General features: G+C 39.6%; 1 protein-coding gene across 1 annotated transcript in view; it reads left to right on the top strand.

Moving 5' to 3' along the window:
• Nucleotides 1-21,884, top strand: part of tdrd12 (tudor domain containing 12) — a 132,209-nt gene that overhangs the window by 40,176 nt on the left and 70,149 nt on the right. The window contains exons 10-13 of the mRNA XM_060838340.1: nt 3,855-3,968; nt 5,988-6,173; nt 10,364-10,520; nt 20,181-20,308. Coding sequence (XP_060694323.1) covers nt 3,855-3,968; nt 5,988-6,173; nt 10,364-10,520; nt 20,181-20,308 — 585 coding nt within the window. The remainder of the gene's footprint in view (nt 1-3,854; nt 3,969-5,987; nt 6,174-10,363; nt 10,521-20,180; nt 20,309-21,884) is intronic.

Genomic DNA, 21,884 nt, shown 5'->3' with positions numbered 1-21,884 from the left:
CAGTTTTTGTCCAATCTGTGCAGAAGGGTTTCCTGACATAGTACGTAGATAGACCAACAAGAGGACAGGCTACATTGGATTTGGTACTGGGTAATGAACCAAGCCAGATGTTAGATTTGGAAGTAGGTGAGCACCTTGGTGATAGTGACCACAATTTGGTTACATTGACTTTCGCAATGTAAAGGGATAGGTACATACCCGCAGGGCAAGAGTTATAGCTGGGGAAAAGCAGTTATATGATGCGATTAGGCAAGATTTAGGATGTATAGGTTGGGGATGGAAACTGCAGGAGATGGGTACAGTTAAAATATGGAGCTTGTTCAAGGAATAGCTACTGTGTGCTCTTGATAACTATGTGCAGTCAGGCAGGGAGGAAGTGGTTGAACAAGTGAACCATGGTTTAATAAAGGATTTGAATCTCTTGTCAAAAGGAAGAAGGAAGCTTGATGTGAAGGCTCAGTCAGGGAGTTTAAGAGTTAAAAGTTAGCCAGGAGCGACCTAAAGAAGGACCTAAAGACCTAAAAGGTGTTGCCCAAGCTCAGGCAAACTGGCAAGGGAGTTTACTCCATTGGAATGTCCTGCAAATCACAAGCACCATTTGTTGTATTTTTCAATGATAAAACCAATGTAGCGCCTTTTTGAAGTCTAGCTGAGCTTCAGCCAGTAAGAATTTTTGCCTAGTCACCTCATTAAACCTGCATACTAGATTGCCTCCGAGCATCTTATTAAGGGTTAAACCAAATTCACACACTTCGACCAGTTGTCATAATCTGGTCACAAACCCTGGCACTGATTACCCTGGTTTTCAAATTGCCAAGTAAAGGCAGTGGTATCTCAAAATTAAAAGTGACTTGTGGTTATAATGTTCCTTAACTGTGTCAATCAATTCTTGAAAGGTTTTAACTAATTCGTGCCTCAGGAAAAGTTAGACTCCCAATGACAGGAAAAGCTGCAGCTGCACAGGCTGCCATGATAATCACTTGTTTTTCACCTGCCATGTCATTTGTCCAGAAACAATAATGAATTCTTTCCATATACTGGATCCACCAACATCTGAAATTGACTTTTTCAGGATTGTGCTTCACTGATCACCAATCACCCTTTATTTACAAATGCATAGCCTTTGACAATAGCACTGCCTCATAATGAATCAGAGATAAAAAAAAATTGCAGATACTGGAATCCAAAATAGACAGGTATGAGGTTGGAAGAACACAGCAGACCAGGCAGCAACAGGAAGTGGGGAAGTCGATGTTTCAGGTGTAACCGTTCTTCAGAACTGGAGGTAGGTGTAGAGGAAGCTGCACATAAAAAGCTGGCAGAGGCAGGGTGGTGAAGTGGGGGTAGGTGAAGACAGCTAGAGGAGACCAATGAGTCAGACATTCCTGAGGCTCCATATTGCTAACATTGACCCTTTAGGCCAGCCAGGTCCTGCGACTGGATAAGGTTTACATTCCCAATCAGGGAACTCATACTGTATGAGGTCCAGCTGGCTGACCCAATTACGTTTAGTACACCTTGTTCTGGCAAGCATCACTAACTGTGCAGAGCAGCTCATATATGACCACGCTCGTCCAGTTTACAATGGGCTTTTAAAGATAGCAGGGGTGCAAGGAATGCTCGTGAATTCTGGGATGTCCTCTGAGGGGCAAGTTTTTATGGGAAAGCTGCATAAGATGGGTTGGGAATCAGGTGTGTTGGAAGCCATATTAGGTCGGTCAAAAATTAGGTGAGTTTAGTGAGATGTGGTGAGAAATCCCACTAGGTCTTGTGGCAGAAATTCTTCCAAACTCCATGCAATTTGGACTTATGTAAGTAGAGATAGGAGGCTGAAATTTGCTAACAGTAGCTACTGTCTATCTGTAAATTGGTGTCAAAATTTTATTTGTATTTATTTCATCGTTTCTGTATTATCACAATATTTAGGAAAGGGTGGCATGATGGCTCAGTGATTAGCACTACTCCCTCAGTGCCAGGGACCAAAATTTGATTCCACCCTTGGGCAACTATCTGTGTGGATTTTGCACATTCTCCCCGCACCTGCGTGGGTTCCTCCAAGTGCTCCAGTGTCCTCCTACAGTCTAAAGATGCGCTGGTCAGGTGCATTGGCCATGGGATATGCTGGGTAAGGGATGAACTGAACACTATTAACCAAGGAAGTAAGGATAATGTCAAACTGAAAGAAAAAAAAGGTAAAATATAGCAAAGGTGGGTGGTAATCCAGAGGATTGAAAGCTTTTTTGAAACGAATTTTTGCAGTTTTTTTTAAACCGCTTTCTCTTCATTGCTATTTTTAAAAAAAACGTTTATTCACTCGGCCCCTTCCAGTCCTCCTCAGTATCATAATCTAAATAGCTGCCCTGCAATCCCAGATATCCTTGCGAAGCAAAAGGATATTTGCCCCTCCTGCCACACCCACCAGAGCTCCCCATCTCTGTTTCTTAACTGCCCTTTGAAATGGTCCAGCAAGGCACTGTGTTTCAGGTATCATTAAAAATAGGAAACAATTATTGATCTCTATGCCCACACCCCAGAAAAGAATGTAAGTTTGGTCATACTTGGCTCATTACAACGCGTGGGCATTACAGAAGCAAGAAAGTATATTAAAACAAAACAAAGATTAAATACTTAAATAAGGTAACACCAGTTGAAAGAAAAACAAATATTCTTGACATTTTTTTTCACCACCTTGGTGGACAGGAAAGGGTGGTGAATTAAACAGTAATCCAAAAGCAAAATATTTAACAGAGAATGCAGGAAATACTCTATAGGCCAGGCAGCATTTGTGGTGGGAGAAATGGAAGTTAACATTTTAGGTCTGTTCTAATGAAAGGTCACAGATGTATAACCATTCCCTGTTTATTATTAAACTTATTAGTAAAAACTGTAATAAAATATCCTTTATCTACTCCTCCTCCAATTAATGCGCTGAGTTTCATGACAACATGTATACCTTGAGCAGAACTACAAGAACTGGATAACATATAGACTTGCGGGTGTGTATATATTTTATATATGTCACAATTTTGTGACTCTACATACAGATGTATGATTGGGGAACACTGCTGCTTACTGAAGTGTAAGATATATGCTCAAATTTGTGACCTCACTCACTTAGACAAACATGTAACTGATTGATAGTATAGTGTTATTACAGGGCTGCCCATAAAGCTGGTGCTACAAATGGAAATCCTTTTCGGCCAGAGTGTACTAATCTTCTGCAGCCATTGAGCTGTTATATTACTGTACAAAACATTTGTTACAGAAATGTCATTTATTTTCAATTCTAACTTCTGCATTACGTGCATCCCTATCTTGAGAAATTATGATGTTGTGCAAAATTAAAAATGGAACGAAGACTAAAGCTAATAAGGTTCTGAAAGACGAAGTCATTTTGCACTTGTAGAGGCTAATTTCTCCTAAACTGTTGTAAATTAGTCTCAGTTTTATCTCATTAGCAATTCAAGGCATCCTTTCTATGTATTATACAGGTCAATATATATGTGTAGAATTTTAATGATTTATGAATATTATCGGAATGGATTTCTTTATGATATAAACCCAGTGGCTCTTCATGTCAGATATTTATGAGTTACATTCTTTCATCTGGTGTTCAATTTCTTGTGTTAAGTAACTTCGCTGAATTGTCAGCTAGGTTGAATTACAAATTTAAAAATTTTAGTTAAACCATTTATTTTAAAAAGTCTCAGTATAAAAAAGTGAGTTTTGATGCTCTCAGAACAGCACACATTGACAGTAGGCCATGAATCAAATCAGTTGCATTGTTGAGCAGTTAAAACTGGTAGTTGTCTTCAAGACTACAGAAGGATTTATTCTTTGGTTGTTCTTTTTAGCCATCCTACAAAATGGCTTTTGACCTCTGCAATGGAGTCTTGGTGCACTCACTCATCAAACTGAGACCTTGTAGGAGCATGGAAATGTCACCTATTTCTCTGGATTTAAAAAAGGTAATGTTCTTTTATATCACTAATTGCTTGCAAGTTTCTACAGAAGTAATCTTCAGTTCAAAATTGGAATAAATTCAAAACTTATACCAGTGAATTAAGAAGGGCCTACAATGCACAAGCTCATTTCCTTTTCTTTGTGGTAAATAATATGTATCTTGCATTCTGCTTTTATTCTCTTTTTTTGAGATGTTTTTATTCTAGCAAGTTGGCAATTATTTCCTGCATATATATCTTTTATTTGAATTATTCAAGTTAACAATTTTTATCTGGGTTATTTTCATGCCAAATATTAAAACAGAACTATTAATTTTGTGGTATCAGATTAGGTCACCGGCTTTTTGGTCTACCACAATTTAAGTCAAGGTTTTTTTAAATCTCTGTCACTGTCATTAATTTCTGAAAATGTATCTCTCTTTAACTTAATTTTTTACTTTATAAATAAAATTCTTGTTCTTATTTCCTGACAGTCCCTTGAAGTGACTTGAGATTTTTCTTTGTATCTTTTAATAGAACTTGTCATTGTTATTTAATAGAACTATTGTAACTGCTTCACTGCCCTGCCTGTACAATGACTCAACACACATATTTATGTACTCCATTGTGGACATATTGAATTTCTTGCAGTTTGATGGCCTTCAAAAATGTCTGCCTTGAGCAGAAGGAACGTAATCATCAAAAGCTTTCAATTGTTGTTAAACCTAAATAAGTATCTCGTATGCTTTTTAAAGAAACTAACTTGATATTTTATACAACAAAGTCCTTGTTATCAAGACCCTAAAGATGTGGCACTCTCATGCATTTGGCATTCAAGGTTCAAAAGGGGAATTTCAAATGCTTTGAATCAGGATAACATTAGCTATTGGAATGGAATGATATTAGATTAGACTTACAGTGTGGAAACAGGCCCTTCGGCCCAACAAGTCCACACCGACCCGCCGAAGCGAAACCCACCCATACCCCTACATTACCCCTTACCTAACACTATGGGCAATTTAGCATGGCCAATTCACCTGACCCGCACATCTTTGGACTGTGGGAGGAAACCGGAGCACCCGGAGGAAACCCACGCAGACACGGGGAGAACGTGCAAACTCCACACAGTCAGTCGCCTGAGTCGGGAATTGAACCCGGGTCTTCAGGCGCTGTGAGGCAGCAGTGCTAACCACTGTGCCACCGTGCCGCCCATATGTCAGGTGCTTTATTAAAGCTAGTTCATGATTTATGTTTCCAATAAAGATAGACTCATCCATCATAGCCAGGAATACTGGTATTTCTGAACAGATATTTTTAAAACGCACATTCATCTTGTGGCAGTGGCCAGTTTAGATTAGATTAGATTCCCTACAGTGTGGAAACAGGCCATCTGGCCCAACAAGTCCACACTGATCCACCAAAGAGTAACCCACCCAGACCCATTTCCCTCTGGCTAATGTACCTAATATTATGGACAATTTAGCATGGTCAGTTCATCTGACCTGCACGTTTTGCACTGTGGGAGGAAACCGGACCACCCGGAGAAAACCCACGCAGACACTGGCAGAACGTGCAAGCTCCACACAGTCGCCCGAGACTGGAATCAAACCTGGTCCCTAGCACTGTAAGGCAGCAGTGCTAACAACTGAGCCACCATCCCCTCCTAAGTTGAGTTCTCCAGGCATCACGAGTAATGCTCATACGACTGACCAATTCAGCTAAGTGGCATCCCCATTCCCAATGCGTGCCAAAAATCATAGAGCTTACATTTTAAACAAAAGTTACTCAATAATGTCTGTCTTGCACCTGATCTAAATTGCTGTTCTTCCCTGTGTGTTGTTGGTGTCATTTAACTAAAATAAATGTGTGTCACTTATTGCTTTCTACCATGTACCGGTTAGAAAATGGCTTGGCTATGATGAGTGAGATTGTGTAGCTGCAGGGTGAATTTACAGATTATTTGCAACATTATTATGTTATTTAGTCCAAAATGTCAAATCATGGCATACTGTTTTTGACATATTTATCTGGTCTGTTTTCTCTCAGGAACTGTGCAAGAAAAAAATTGTTAGTCCAAATGTTGTGCAAGGTTACTGTTGGCCTGCTATAGGCCGTGGTTGTGACTTGATTGCAATTTCGCAGAAAGGAGATGATCCTCTTCTGTACCTCCCTCCATTGTTGACATTTTTACAATTACCATCCATGTATAACTATCAACCCAGGCGAAATTTGGTAAGGACCTTGATGAATTGTGTCCCTTTTATTTGCTATCATGTCCAGATACACTCACTATTATTTATCAGTATACTTTAAATTCAGTATTAAAATTTGAGACCAAATACAGATATTTTCCAAAAGTTAAACGAGATGATGTTCAGCACGGATTAATAAAGCAACTCACTTTTGCTACATTCTCTTTTTTTTTCACAGCTGAAGTTTTCTGTCAGTTTTGTGTGAGTCCATTTCTGGGTTTGTAAAACATGTTTACATATTTGGCTTCACTGTCTGCAGTGTAACCTGTCCTATGCAAACTTAACATGTGTAATCTTTCTAAATTTGCTGCCAGTACAGTTTATGTTGAATCAGTCCAGTCTTGACTTCCTTAATGTAAATGAGATATCACACATAAACAGCGTTAAGAGTAGGCTGGGTGGGTCTGTGTACCTGTTCTGCCAATTGAATAAAATTAAGACCAACTTTCTACCTTAGTTCTCATCCCTGCTTTGCCCCCAAGTCCCTCTGTTACCTGAGAAATCAAAACACTGTTGACTTCATTTTTAAGTATGCTCAATGACTGGGAACCCACAGCTGTCTGGAGAACAGAATTTCAAAGTTTCCCAACCCAATGTGAATTCCTAAATGCTTAACCCACTCAAACTGAAGCTATGACTGAGTTTTAGACTCTGCAGCCTGTCAATCCTGTTTACCTTGCAAAAAAATGTACATATTTCTGTGAGATGACTCTAGAGCATACAAGCACATTTTACTCATTTTGTCCTAGGAATGAATCTAGGAAATCTTTGTTGCACTGCCTCTTAAGGGATATAATCCTTTTTTGGTTAAGGAAATCATAACTTTACACAAGGTATGCACTTGCCATTGCCCTGTATAATTGTAGCCATATTTCCTTAATGTAATATTCTTATGCAATAATTAAACATACCTTAATGCCAACCTAATTAATTGCTATGTTAACTTCCTGTAATTTTTTGAATATCAATATTTAATAATCACACCTTTTAAAAATATCTGTTTTCCTAATCCAACTAAAGTGAATATTTTTGCATTTTTCTCACGTTCTATGCCATCAGCCATTTTTTTGCCAATTCACCCAAGTTATCCATATCTCTATTCAGCCTTCTTATGTCCTTCTCCCAGCGTACTTTGTCATTTAGGTGTATTTCTTCAGTACTTTATTTTGATTTTATTCAGTCCTCTCCTTTTCAGTTGGTAATATCAATCTGAAATAGCCAAGCCTACTCTAATTGGAGCCAGCTAACCTGAAAATTAGTTTGAATTCTGCCTATTATCCAATCTTCAATTCATGCTAATCTATTAACTTCAATCTGTGAACTTAAATCTTATTTCAAAACCTATCATTGACATTTTATCAAATTCTTCTGAATAATTCAAAAATATCACATCGTTTTACCTCCTTGCCTAGCTGTTTATTTAAAGCCTGAAAGAAGCCTCATTTGTTTTGTTAAACATCGTCTTAAAAATCAAACTCTATTATCAATAGTCAGTTAATGGGAATTTTCCAGCACCTGAAAGGCCTGAACACGACCTTCAGAGTCTGCATATCAAGAGCAGCTGTGAGGCAGCAGAAGTTGTCAACTACTTCTTATCTGCTTTATTCTTTGCCATCAGTGATTTGTGGACAATACATTCCAGATCAGAGTCTTGGTCTAGTTTGGTGAATTTTCTATTATCTATCTCCTATGGAATATCATTAAATTTATAGGTTTTAGATGCTCCCTTCATTCACATGTTTTCCATTTTAATCAGTGGTACTGTAATATAAAACACAGCAGGCCAGTCAACATTTAGAGGGAAACTGCATGTTATGAATTTGTGGCCGTGGTGACAGACACAGTAAAGATGTCATAACAAGTTGTAATCATTTTGCTCATGCTGATCAATCTGACTATTACCAGAAAAAACAAAAGAACTGTGGATACTGTAAATCGGAAACGGGAAAAGCTCAACAGGTCTGGCAGCATCTGTGGTGAGAAGTTGGAGTTAACACTTTGGTTCAAGTGAACCTTCTGAGAAATCTCAAATCTACTGAAGTTATTTTTTTCTCAATATATATTGGAATTATCTATATGTCCATACAGATTGGACTACTCTCAATATCTAATTTATCTTATCAAATCTAATTTAACAAATGAGGCTGGTCAATTTCAAGCTGACTGTTAGGAATCAAGCTTTTAGATGCTCTGATGGAGATCTCATTACGTACTAAGATACTTAACGTGAAGTCGAGTAAATAATTTTCCTTTGTTCTATTCTATGTTAGAGAATTAATACCCATTATTTATCCTTCAATTTGCTCCCACTCAATAGTTCTGTTCTCCAGTATAATTTGTGAATTAAATATCCTTCCTTCGCCTGTAAGGGTGGCACGGTGGCTCAGTGGTTAGCACTGCTGCCTCACAGCACCAAGGGCCAGGGTTCGATTCCAGCCTCTGGCGACTGTGTGGAGTTTGCACGTTCTCCAGTGCCTGCATGTTTTTCCTCCAGGTGCTCCAGTTTCCTCCCACAGTCCAAAGGTGTGCCGGCTAGGTGAATTGGTCATGCTAAATTGCCTGTAGAGTTAGGTGTATTAGTCAGGGGTAAATATGGGGAATGGTCTGGGTGGGTTACTCTTTGAAAGGTTGATGTGGACTAGTTGGGCTGAAGGGCCTGTTTCCACACTGTAGAGAATCTAATCATGTACAATGTCTAATTCCATTAAATGTTAAGGCAGAGTACTACCTCTTGGTTTAACCCCACATGTTGGCTTACAGTTAGTATCAGAATAAATTTAGGATCAAAAATTTAATTTGGGTGTACCCAAACTGTTCAGCTTATCTGAGGTATACAGTAATGTAAAATTGACGTTAAAATCAGATCAGCCATCACCAGGTCATTGCATATTAAACTTGGTAATCCAGAAGCCCAGGCCGTAATGCTCTGGGAAGATAGATTCAAATCTCACTATTATTTGTGGAATTAAAGTTTAATTTCATTAACTAATCTGGAATTGGAAAAAGCACTCTCAATATATATCAATATCTCTGTTGATTGTTGAAAAATTCATCTGATTTACTGGTGAGTTAGCTGTGTCGGTGCAATCCTCTCGCAGGTTAGTGTCACTTTGGGAGCCCATGATTTTGAATTGCTAGTATATAAGCCCCATTCCACTGCCCCCAACCCGGCCCACAAGCCTCATTCCTGGTGAAGGAGTTATGCCTGAAATGTTGATTCTCTTGCCACTCGGCTGCTGCCTGACCTGCTGTGCTTTTCTAGCACCACACTCTTGACTAGTATATGAGTACCCATTGCATGAGTCGCAATTTCTTCCAAGAAGCCGACTTGAGCCTGTACCATGAAAGCAATATTCTTATCAGCATTTCAATCCCTTAGCCACTGCATTTAATAGAATAGCATTATTCAAACCTTTGATGTTCTACTTGACGCTCAACTTTATGATCATAAAATTCCTCAATCCTAGCAATTAAATTGGCCAGGATTTTAAAAGTACATTTTTGAACAAGCTAACTACTGCCTGGTAATTTCCTTACTTGTATTAGCTATTGCAGAGATCAAAATACTTGAATATTTTTTCTATTAATATTACTTAATTGATCTGATTGATGTTCATTTACGATCTAAACCAGAAGCTTTCCATAGAGTTATACTGAAAAACTCTCTTCAACTTTGTGGTTTTCTTGTCTACTTCTTGTATAACCTGGGTTGTGGCTGCTCCAAACGTTCAGAAGGACAGGATGAGCATTGCAGGCGGGCAAAATCTACTTATCTATGCTACATAATTATGTGAGCTGACTGTATTGCTCGCAAGACCAAGCTTTTCGCTGTGCCTCAGTACATATGACAATAAATTCAATTCTGTTCAAAAATTCAATTCAATAAGAGATCAAAATGTGTAGGGAGGAAGAGGAAAAAAAATTACCAGTCATTTGGGAAACCTCTTCAGTATTCCACAAGTTCACTGAACACTGCAGTAAAAAATTTGTGTTCATAAAATTAACATATCAGTGTTAATTTTGTGGTTATCCTGACTGCAAAGATAAAGTATGATTTAAGACAAATGTGTTTTGACATATTGCTAAAACATTACATTTGCAGTTTTGTGTTTTTTGAATGTATGCAACTAATGTTAATAAAGCAACCTTCGCTTCTATTTTAAATATCAGCCATTAGCAATAATTGTTTGCCCTGGACGACAGAAGGCCCATTTTGTGTACCAGACGTTAACTGATTTAATAAGAACTTCCCGATTGCTTTCTCTATCCTTGGTTTTGGTTGGACAGGATCCAGAAGAAATGAAGAAAATAAAGTTTACCAAAGGATGTAAGTGTACTCTTTGTATTTGCAAGCAGATTGGCTTCTGAGGAAATTCTGGCCTTTGATCTTTTTTGAGAGAGAATACAATAAAAAAAGCTAATGTGTTCCAACCCCTCTCATTGAATGAGTAATTTCATTAAAGTTGATCTTTGTAATGGCATCTTTTCAGCATAACTGTGTGGTTAAAAATAGAAATACAATTAAATTTCAATCAAGCAGCTTTCCTCAAGGTGGTTGATGTGGTCGAAAATGAAACTCCCATAGGGTATATTGCCTCCCAGGTGAACGGGTCAGGGATCGGCTGCAGGACGTTCTAAAGTGGGAGGGTGAACACTCAGCAGTTGTGGTGCATAAAAGCACCAATTATATAGCTTAAAAAAAATGAGATGAGGTCCTACAGGAAGAATTTATGGAGTTAGGAGCCAAGTTAAAGAATAGAACCTCAGAGGTAGTAATCTTGGGATTGCTACTAGTGCCACGTTCTAGTCAGAATAGAAATGAAAAAATAGGCTGGATGAATGCATGGCGTGAGAGATGGTGCAGGGAGTAAGGGTTCATATTTTTGGGACATTGGGACCAGTTCTGGTGAAGGTGGAACCATTACAAATTGAATGGTCTATGTTTGGGCCGGACCTGAAGCAATGTTCTGGTGAGGGTTTAAATTAATGTGACAGGGTGAATGGAACCAAATGAGGAGGTAGTAACTAAAGCCTATGAGGAATTAGAAAATAAAGTCAGCCTGACTAAGGGGAAAGAGTAGGTAGGAAGCAGATGATGAACGCAAAGGGAGAGGTGGTCTGAGGTGTATTTGTTTTAATGTGAGAAGTGTATTAGGTCATGTAGATGAATTTAGGGCTTGGATTAGTACCTGGGAGTAAAATGTTATTGCTCTTACTAAAATGTGGTTGTAGGAAGGGCAAGATTGGCAACTAAATATCCCAGGACATAGATGCTTCAGGCTGGATAGAGAGGGAGGGAAAAGGGATGGAGGAGTTACGTTAGTGGTCAGAAAGGATATCACAGCTGTGCTGAAGAGGGACACCATGGAGGACTTGAATATGAGGAAATATGGGCAGAGCTGAGAAATAGGAAGGGTGCAGTAACAATGTTGGGGCTGTATTACAGGCCTCCCAACAGCAAGCATGAGATAGAGGTACAAATATGTCGACACATTATGAAAAGATGTAGGAGCACCAGGGTAGTGGTAAAGGCAGATTTTAATTTTTCCAACATTTGATTAGTATTCACTTAGAGGTCTAGATGGAGCAAAATATATAAGCATCTAGGAATGTTTGATAGTATAATATGTAAATATTCTAACTTGGGAAGGGGCCATGCTGGACCTGGTATTGGGGAATGAGTCCAGCCAGGTGTTGAAGTTTTAGTAGAGGATTACTTTGGGAATAATGATCACAATTCCATAAGTATTAGTAACTTATGGACAAAGATGAGAGTGGTCCTAAAGGAAGACTGCTAAATTGGGGGACAGCCAACATTAGCAAAATTCAGCACGAGCTGGGGAATGTGGATTGGGAGCAGCTGTTTAATGGTAAATCCACATTTGATATGTGGGAGCTTTTAAAAACAGGTTATTTAGAGTGCAGGACAGACATGTCCCTGTGAAGATGAGGGATAGAAATGCCAAGATTGGGGAACCATAGATGACAGGTGAAATTGTGAGACTAGCTAAAAAGAACCATACATAAGACCTGGGTGACTGAAAATAGAAAAAGCTTTGGAAGAATGTCAGGACAGTAGGACCACTCTGAAACGAGGAATTAAGAGAGCTAAAAATGGATCATGAAATATCTGCAGCAAACAGGGTTGATGAAAATCCTTTTCTTTAAAAGAAAAGCCTTTTATTCATATATAAGGAGCAAGAGGGAAACTAGAGAAAGGGTTGGCCCACTCAAGGACAAAGGAGGAAATTTGTGTGTAGAGTCAGAGAAAATGGGTCATAGAGTCATAGAGATGTACAGCATGGAAACAGACACTTAGGTCCAACTAGTTTATGCCGACCAGATATCCCCACCTAATCTAGTCCCATTTGCCAGCACTTGGCCTATATCCCTCCAAACCCTTCCTATTCATATACCCATCCAAGTGCCTTTTTAAATGTTGCAATTGTACCAGCCTCCACCACTTCTTCTGGCAGCTCATTTCTTACACGCACCACCTTCTGCGTGAAAAAGTTGTCCCTTAGGTCCCTTTTATGTCTTTCCCCTCTCGCCCTAAACTTATGGCCTCTAGTTCTGGACTACTCCACCTGGGGGAAAAGACTTTGTATATCTATCCTATCCATGTCCCTCATGATTTCATAAACCTGAGATCACTCCTCAACCTTCGAAGCTCCAGGGAAAACAGATCCAGCCTATTCAGCCTCTCCCTATAGCTCAAATTTTCCAACCCTGGCAATAGGAAGGAGACCAGAATTGCACACACTATTTCAACAGTGGCCTAACCAATGTCCTGTACAGCTGCAGCATGACCTCCCAACTGCTGTACTCGGTGCTCTGGCCAATAAAGGAAAGCATGCCAAACGCCTCCCTCACTATCCTATCTACCTGCGTCTCTACTTTCAAGGAGCTATGAACCTGCACTCCCAAGATTTCTTGGATCAGCAGCATTCCCTAGGACCTTACCATTAAATGTATAAGTCCTGCTCTGATTTGCTTTCCCAAAATGCAGCACCTCGCATTTACCTAACTTGAACTCCATCTTCCACTCCTCAGCCCATTGGCCCATCTGACTTAAGATTCTGAGGTAACCTTCTTCACTGTCTACTACATTTCCAATTTTGTTGTCACCTGCAAGCTTACTAACTCTACCTCCTACGTTTATATTCAAATCATTTATATAAATGACAAAAAGTAGTGGACCCAGCACTGATCCTTGTGACACTCCACTGGTCACAGGCCTCATTCTGAAAAAAACAACCCTCCACCACCACCCTCTGTCTTCTACCTTTGAGCCAGTTCTGTATCCAAGTGGCTAGTCTGACTGGATTCCATGAGATCTATCCTTGCAACCAGTCTCCCATGGGGAACCTTTTCAAAGTCCATATAGATCACGTGGACTGCTCGGCCCTCAACAATCCTTTTTGTTACTTGTTCAAAGAAATCAATCAAGTTTGTGAGTCATGATTTCCACGCACAAAGCTAGGTTTACTATCCCTAATCAGCCTATGCCTTTCCAAATATGTGTAAATCCTGTCCCTCAGGGTTCCCTCCACCAACTTGCCCACCATTGAGGTCAGGCTCACCGGTGTATAGTTCCCTAGCTTGACCTTTCCACCCTTCTTAAACAGTGGCACCACGTTAGTCAACTTCCAGTCTTCTGGGCACCTCACCTGTGACTATTGATGATACAAATATCTCAGCAAGGGGCGCAGCAATCACTCCCCTAGCTTCCCACAGAGTTCGAGGGTGTACCTGATCAGGTCCTGGGGATTTATTTACCTTTCTGAATTTCAAGACAACCAGCACTTCCTCCTCCTTGAAAAATGTCCATATTACAGAGGATGTCGCCATCTGTCTCCTCACATTGTATATCTTCCTTCTCCACAGTAAACACAGATGCAAAATACTTGTTTAGTATCTCCAGTGGCTTCACACACAGGCTGCCTTGCTTCTCTCCCTAGTTACTCCTTTTGGCCTTAATGTATTTGTAAAAACCCTTTGGATCCTCCTTAATTGTATTTGCCAAAGCTATCTCATGTCCCCTTTTTGCCCTCGTGACTTCCCTCTTAAGTGTACTCCTACTGCATTTATACTCTTCTAAGGATTCGCTCGATCGCTCCTGTCTATTCCTGACACATGTTCCCTTCTTTTCCTAACCAAACCTTCAATTTCTCGAGTTGTCTTGCATTCCCTACACCTATCAGCCTTGCCTTTCACCCTAACAGGAATATACTGTGTCTGGACTCTTGTTATCTCATTTTTGAAGGCTTTCCATTTTCCAGCTGTCCCTTTGAGATTCTTACTGAATATTTTGCGTTGATATTCACTGAGGAGAGGGACATGATGAATATTGAGGTTCGGGATAGAGTTTTGGTTACTCTAGGTCAAGTCGGCATAAGGAAGCATGACGTGTTGGGTATTCTAAAAGACATTAAGGTGGACAAGTCCTCAGGATCAGGTGCGATCTATCCCAGGTTACTCGGAAGCGAGAGAGCAAATATCAGGGGCCTTAACAGTTATCTTTGCAGCATCCTTGAGGTCTTGGAGTACTGCAGAATTGCTAATGGCCCCTTATTTAAGAAGGGTAGCGGGGATAATCCAGGTAAGTTTAGATCGGTGGGCCTGATGTCAGTTGTAGGGAAACTGCTGGAGAAGATACTAAGGAATAGGATCTACTTACATTTGGAAGAAAATGGGCTTATCAGTGACGGGCAGCATGGTTTTGTGTAGGGAAGGTCATGTCTTACCAACTTGATAGAATTCTTTGAGGAAGTGACAACGTTGATTGACGAGGGAAGGGCTGTAGGTATCATGTATATGGACTTCAGTAAGGCGTTTAATAAGGGTCCCCAAAAACCCTTCACATGACAAAAGTGAAGTTGCTTGGGGTCCAGAGTGTACTAGCTGGATGGATAGAGAATTGGCTGGGCAACAGAAGACAGTAGTAGTAGTAGTACTAGTACTAGTAGTAGGTTTCTCAATAGAGAACTGTGATCAATAGTGTTCCACAAGGATCCGTGTTTGTAACATATATAAATGGTGTGGAGGAAGGTATAGGTGGTCTAATTAGTAAGTTTGCAGATGACATTAAGATTGACGGAGTAGCTGAAAGCGAAGGGCACTGTCAGACCATGCAGCAGAATATAGATAGATTGGAGAGTTGGGCAGAGAAATGGCAGATGGAGTTCAATCCATGCAAATGTGAGGTGATGCCTTTTGGAAGATCCAATTCAAGAGTGAACTACATGGTAAATGGAAAAGCCCTGGTGGCAATTCATGTACAGAGAAATTGGGTGATCAAGTCCATTGTACCCTGAAGTTGACGATACAGGTCAATAGAGTGGTCAAGAAGGCATATGGCTTTCCTTCATTGGATGGATTATTGAGTAAAAGAGTTGGCAGGACATCTTACACATGTATAAGACTGGTTCGGCCACGTTTGGGATACTGCATACAGTTCTTGTCGCCACACTACCGGAAGGATGTGGATGCTCTGGAGAGGGTGCACAGGAGGTTCACCAAGACATTGCCTGGTTTGGAGGGCACTAGGTATGAAGAGAAGTTGAGTAGATTAAGGTTATTTTCATTAGAAAGGCTGAGGTTGAGGTGGGGGGGAACCTGACTGAGATCTACAAAATCATGAGAGGTGCAGACAGGGTGGATAGTGAGAAGCTTTTTCCCCAGAGTGGGGCGCTCAATTCCTCGGGGTAACAAGTTCAAGGTGAGAGGGGGAACATTTAAAGGAGATATGCATGGAAAGTTCTTCACACATGACATTGGATGCCTGGAAAGTGCTGCCAGTGCAGGTGGTAGAGGTGGGCATGATAACATCATTTAAGGTGTATGTAGACTGATACATGAGTGGGCAGAGAGCAGAGGGATACTGATGCTTAGAAAATAGGCGACAGGTTTAGATAGAGTACATGGATTGACAGAGACTTGGAGGACCAAAGAACCTGTTCCTGTGCTGTAATTTTCTTTGTTCAATCTCACTCTCAGAAGCAGTTAAACACATGCATTGGTCCCTTTAGTCCAGTCACTATTTGATAAGATCTTAGCTGATCTGATTGTAGGATAAACTTGCATTGCCTGTCAGGCTTAAAAATACTCAATAATTATGTGTCTTCTGCTCTCTGGAGAAGAGAATCCCACAGATTTACCTCTGAGAGAAAAATGTTCTCCGAGTCCCCGTCTTTAATTGGACACTCCTTATTTTTAAATTATGTCCCCTACTTCTAGCCTCTTTCATAAGAGGACACGTCCTTTCAGCATCCACCCTGTTAAGTCCCTTAGGATATTGTATGTTTCAATAAGCATCTCTCACTCTTCCAGTTCTAATCAGTACTGAGCTAACTCTGTCCACCCTTTCCTTGTTCCCGGGTGTCAGTTGAGTGAACCTAGTCCATGCTGTTTCTAATAAAAAGTTAGGTCTGCAGATGCTGGAGATCAGAGCTGAAAATGTGTTGCTGGTTAAAGCGCAGCAGGTCAGGCAGCATCCAAGGAACAGGAAATTTGAATATGCCCGAAACATCGAATTTCCTGTTCCTTGGATGCTGCCTGACCGGCTGCGCTTTAACCAGCAACACATTTTCAGCTCATGCTGTTTCTAATACAGTTACATCCTTCAGTAAGAAGACCAAAATTATATGTAGTATTCTAAATGTGGTCTCATCTACACTTTTACAGCTGGAGGAAAATATCCTTACTTCAATGTTCCATTCCCTTTGCAATAAGTAATAATCCATTTGCCTTATCAGTCACCCTCAGTACTTGAGTATTGGCCTTTTGCATTTGTTATACCAGACACCCAGATTTTCTCAGAGTTCTACAGTCTTTCTTCACTGAAGTAGCATGGTGCTCATCCATCCCTTGCCTTGCCTCTGTTTTTAAACTGATATGTCCAACTGGCTTTGAATGCATACATCTGTTTCAAAAGTTTACAATCTTAACTTACCACCTAACCCAATCCTCCTAATGCTTGGAGGGTAAAATTATCATATCTGATAAGAATATTGGATAATTCAATGAAGTAAAATTTTTTGGTGATTTGCTCTTCTGTGAAGTTAAGAGTCTGAACCCATATTTGTAGCTATTTTTGAAATCTTCATTGTATTTTCGGTCAAAGGTAAATAGTTAGAAATCTCTTCTAGCAAGCAAAGTGGAGAACAACAGATAAATGGGTCACTGAGGTATAGTTGGATGGTGGATGTTGTAGAGGTGTCACTTCAGGGCAAGTGATCACAATTCTATTGGTTTTAAAGTAGTTATGGAAAAAGATAAAGAACTGATCAAAAGGTTCAAGTTCTAAATTGCAGTCATGCTAATTTTGACAGTATTAGACAGGAACTTGACAAAAGGACAGCTGGGAAATGAGAGGCTGTTAAAAATTACATAATGAGAGTTTAGAGACAGTGTGTTCCTTTGAGTGTGAAGGGCAAGGCTGATAGGTGTCGGGAATGCTGGGTGACTTGACAAATTGAGAAATTGGTCAAGAAAAAGGAGGAGACATGTCAGATATAGACAACTGGGATTGAGTGAATCCCAGGAGGAGTATACTTGAGGGCAATCAGGAGGGCAAAAGGGAATGTGAGAAAGTTTTGGCACATAAGAATTAAGGAGAATCCAAAGAGATTTGATAAGAAAATTAAGGGAAAAAGAGTAACTAGAGAAAGAATAGGGCTTCTTAAAGTTTAACATGGCCAATTGATGTATGGAGCCACAGGGTGAGATATTAAATGAATACTTTGTGTCAGTATTTACTGTGGAGAAGGACATGGAAGCTGTGGGACTTGGGGAAATAAATAGTGATGAAAATAGTTCATATTCCAGAAGAGGAGGTGCTGGAGACTGTAATGCATGAAGGTTGATAAGTCCCTGGAACCTGATCAGGAAGTTTCCCAGAACTTTGTGAGAAGTAGAAGAGGAGATTTCTGGGCCTCTTGCTGAGATATATGTGTCATTGACAGCCACGGATGAGGTGTGACAGACTGGAGATTAGCTAATGTGGTGCCAATATTTAAGAAAAACTTCAGGAAAAGCCCAGGAATACAGATTGATGAAATTTATGTTAGTGGTGGGTAAGTTGTCAGAGGAGATTCTGAAGAACAGGATTTAAAAGGCATTTGGAAAGGCAAGGATGTACGAAAATGTGTCACATTAACTTGATTTTTTGAAGAGGTAACAATGAAGATCAAGACAGAGCAGTAGGCATTGTATGGACTTAAGCAAACCGTTCGACCAGGTTCTGCATGGTAGACTGGTTGGCTCGTATGGGATCCAAGGGGAGCTAGCTATTTAGATACAGAAATAGCTCAAAGGTAGAAGACAGGAAGTGGTGGTGAAGGTTTGCCTTTTGGACTGGAGGTTGGTGACCATCAATATGCCACAAGATTCAGTGCAGGGTCTACTGCTTTTGATCATTTATATGAAGATTTGGATGTGAATATAGGAGGAATGGTTACGAAGTTTGCAGCTGACAGCAAAATAGCTGCTGTAATGAACCGTGCAGATGATTATCTGAGTACAATGGGACCTTGGTCAGATTGGCCAAGGGGTAGAGGAGTAGCAGGTGGAATTTAATTTAGATAAATGTGTGGACTTGCATTTTGGTAGGACAAATGAGAGCAGAACTCAAATAGTTAATGGTAGGCCCCTGGGGAGTGTTGCAGAAAAAGGCATTTGGCACTTTTCCCTTCATTTGATGTGGGAGTGTAGGATTGAGTGTAGGAGTTGGACTGTCATGTTGCAGCTGTACAGGACATTGGTGAAGCCACTTTTAGAATACTATGTACAATTCTGGTTGTCCTTTATAGGAAGGATGTTGTTAAATGTGAGAAAGCTTTGGCACATAAGAATTAAGGAGAATCCAAAGAAATGATGTTGCCTAGACTGGAGGGTTTGAGTTATCGGGAGAAGTGAATAGGTTTGGGCTTTTTCTTGTGAAACATTGGATGTTGAAGGATGAACTTTATGGAGGTTTATAAAATCATAAAGGGCACGGATAAGGTGAATAGCCAACCACTTTTTCCTAGGATGAGTAAGTCCAAAACTAGAAGGCATAGGTTAAGGGTGAGAGGGGAAAGATTTTTAACAAGGTCCTGAGAAGTAACTTAACACAGTGTGGTGCATATGTGGAATGACCTGCTAGAGGAAATGGTGGAGGCTGGTACTACATTTTAAAAGGCAACCGGCTGGGTATATGAATGCAAGGGTTTCGAGAGATGTGGACAAAATGCTAACAAGTGGGACTAAGTCAGTTTGGGATGTCTGGTCGGTGCAGATAAGTGGACCTGAAGGTCTGTTTCCGTGTTAAATGACTCTGAGTGGTTGTTGATGAAGTACAGTGAGTTTAGAAGTCAAACAAATATGACAAACCATTTTTAGCAGATCTCCTGGTAGTTCCATCCAGCAGCAGGATTTATGTATTCGTTACGTATTTAGATGAGACATGACAGATGAAAACTGCTTTTTAAAAAAAAATTGAAGAATTGATTAACCTCCATTTGAAATTTACAGGCATGGTGCTAAAGCAATAGAAAATGAAAATGATTCTTGGACCCTGAATATGAGCATTTGTCACAAAACATGCAAAAGAGGTGTTGGTTTTTAAACCAGATATTTGTAAGAGTGTAAAAATGCAACTTAATTGCTTGTCGATATTTTTGGCAATTTATTATATGCACATTTCTAATGGTAAAGAAATTTCAAGTGTAGAATATTAGTTTATCTATGTGATATAGATTTTGTACTTGTGTAAAACACTTGGATGTGCAATATCTTGAATTATGTTGGTTAGATTCCTGATGTATAAAAAGTAAAGTCAGAAAAATCTATTTAATTTATTTGACCAGCTTATTGTGTTTTCTTTGAATTGAATTTTAGTGCTTCCAAAGTATTAATTTCTTTGAGCATAGTTTTCATAAGAGCAATAATTCCTGGAATAATACTTAATTTTTAAGCAATAATGAGTCATTAACTTTACTTGCAGGTGATGTAGTTGTTACTACTCCACACAGTTTGGTACGTGTCCTTCAAATGCACTGTCTATTTTTCATTAGACTCAGCCATTTGGTATTGGATAGAGTTGATGTACTTTTCGATGAAGCAATGGATGAAGTGAGTATGGTTGTACTTGAAAAATTTTAGTCAGAATATGTTCATGTGAAGTTTGATTATTGCTTACTTCATCACTGATATTGAGGGTAAATTTATGCCGGTTTAAGATTTCAAAATGTCCTTGTAAATCCACAAAGGACTTGAATTGAGCAATGTGGGATTTAAGATCTAAGGGTATTTTCTTAATGGATGCCGAAAAAGAACTAAATTAAGAGTAACAGAAATGTGGCTTGATATCTTTGACTCTCAATCTCAAACATAGTTACACTTTGAGATACATCCTCTCTTCTCTGTGGTAGTGTTGGTGGAACATTTGAGCACCTTTTCTGAATGAAGGGAAGCAATTGTAGAGGTCTTCCTATATTCTTCCCGTGCATATCCTTTCACTCGGCACAAGTGCCACTGTGGGCATTTTTGACCATTTTAGCTCCTGTTGAGGCATGAAGACTCATTGAAACTAAATGCATACACCTCTTTTATGATGACTTTGTAACATTTTGATGAGAAATAAAACTAGAACTGTGGGGACACAGTTTTAAAAATAAGTGGTTTCCATTTAAAGACAGATGAGAAAAACATTATTTTTTGCTCTTGAGGGCCATCAGTCTGTGGGGAATTTGTTCTCCAGAGACTAGTGGAGGTAGAATCATGAAGTTGGTTCGAGACCACAGTCTGATTGAATGGCAGAGAAAATGTCAAGTGCCAAAGATCTATGCTGCTGTTAATTTGTAAGATTGTTATGGTATTTGCTGGCATAGGCTTCACATGGATAGTATTCATGATCTTTCCCATCTTCTTCATAGATGCAAATATCACGTTGTGCTGACTGCTCCAAAATATCTCTGTTTTGTCTACTTTCCACTGGAACATATTCTGGCTCACTTTTAGATCAAAATTAATTGATAATGGCCAAAAGGCATGTTGAATGTTGTCAACAGCAGAGAGTCCTCTTCAAACTTCATGTTCCAGTTGCCACTTTCAGTATCAAGTTTGCTAAAATATTTTACCTGTCAGTGTTGTTGTAATCTCTTCCAGATTTGGATTTTGAGTAGTGATACTTAAAATCTAAAAGCATGCAACTGTCTTACAAAAACATTCTGGGTACATTTGTACCAGCCATTCTTTACTTTGAATTTAGAGGGAACTTTTCAATGGGTGCACTATCTTTGCCATTCAATGTGTTTCATTCACCTCAAGGTTTATTTAGGATGAACTATGACTCTTTGCAAATATTCCACCCCAGAATAGCACGATTGCTTGCTTCAGTGACTGAGAACCTACAGTTGTGATGAAACCCTCGAGTTATATCCCTTTTTTTGTACTGGGCAAACCAGCACTTCTGACTGGTAACATTCAGAACAAGCAATTCCTAAACTTGTTAGGTGACACCTTTGAACTCTGCTCTATGATAGGGTGCAGTATATTGTATGGTTTTCAAATGGTCACCGGGGACAACTCAGATATCATTGCACAGGAGTTCGACAGAGACAGATGAGAATAAAAGGTCAGTAAGCTTGTGAAGAAGAAAGAGGGTAGAATCAAAGCTAGAAGCACTGATTTAAGGCAGGCAATTGAA

This window comes from Hemiscyllium ocellatum, chromosome 17, assembly GCF_020745735.1.
Source record: "Hemiscyllium ocellatum isolate sHemOce1 chromosome 17, sHemOce1.pat.X.cur, whole genome shotgun sequence".
NCBI lineage: Eukaryota > Metazoa > Chordata > Chondrichthyes > Orectolobiformes > Hemiscylliidae > Hemiscyllium > Hemiscyllium ocellatum.
Note: the sequence above shows the minus strand (reverse complement) of the source record. Positions and strands in the feature narration are given on the sequence as shown.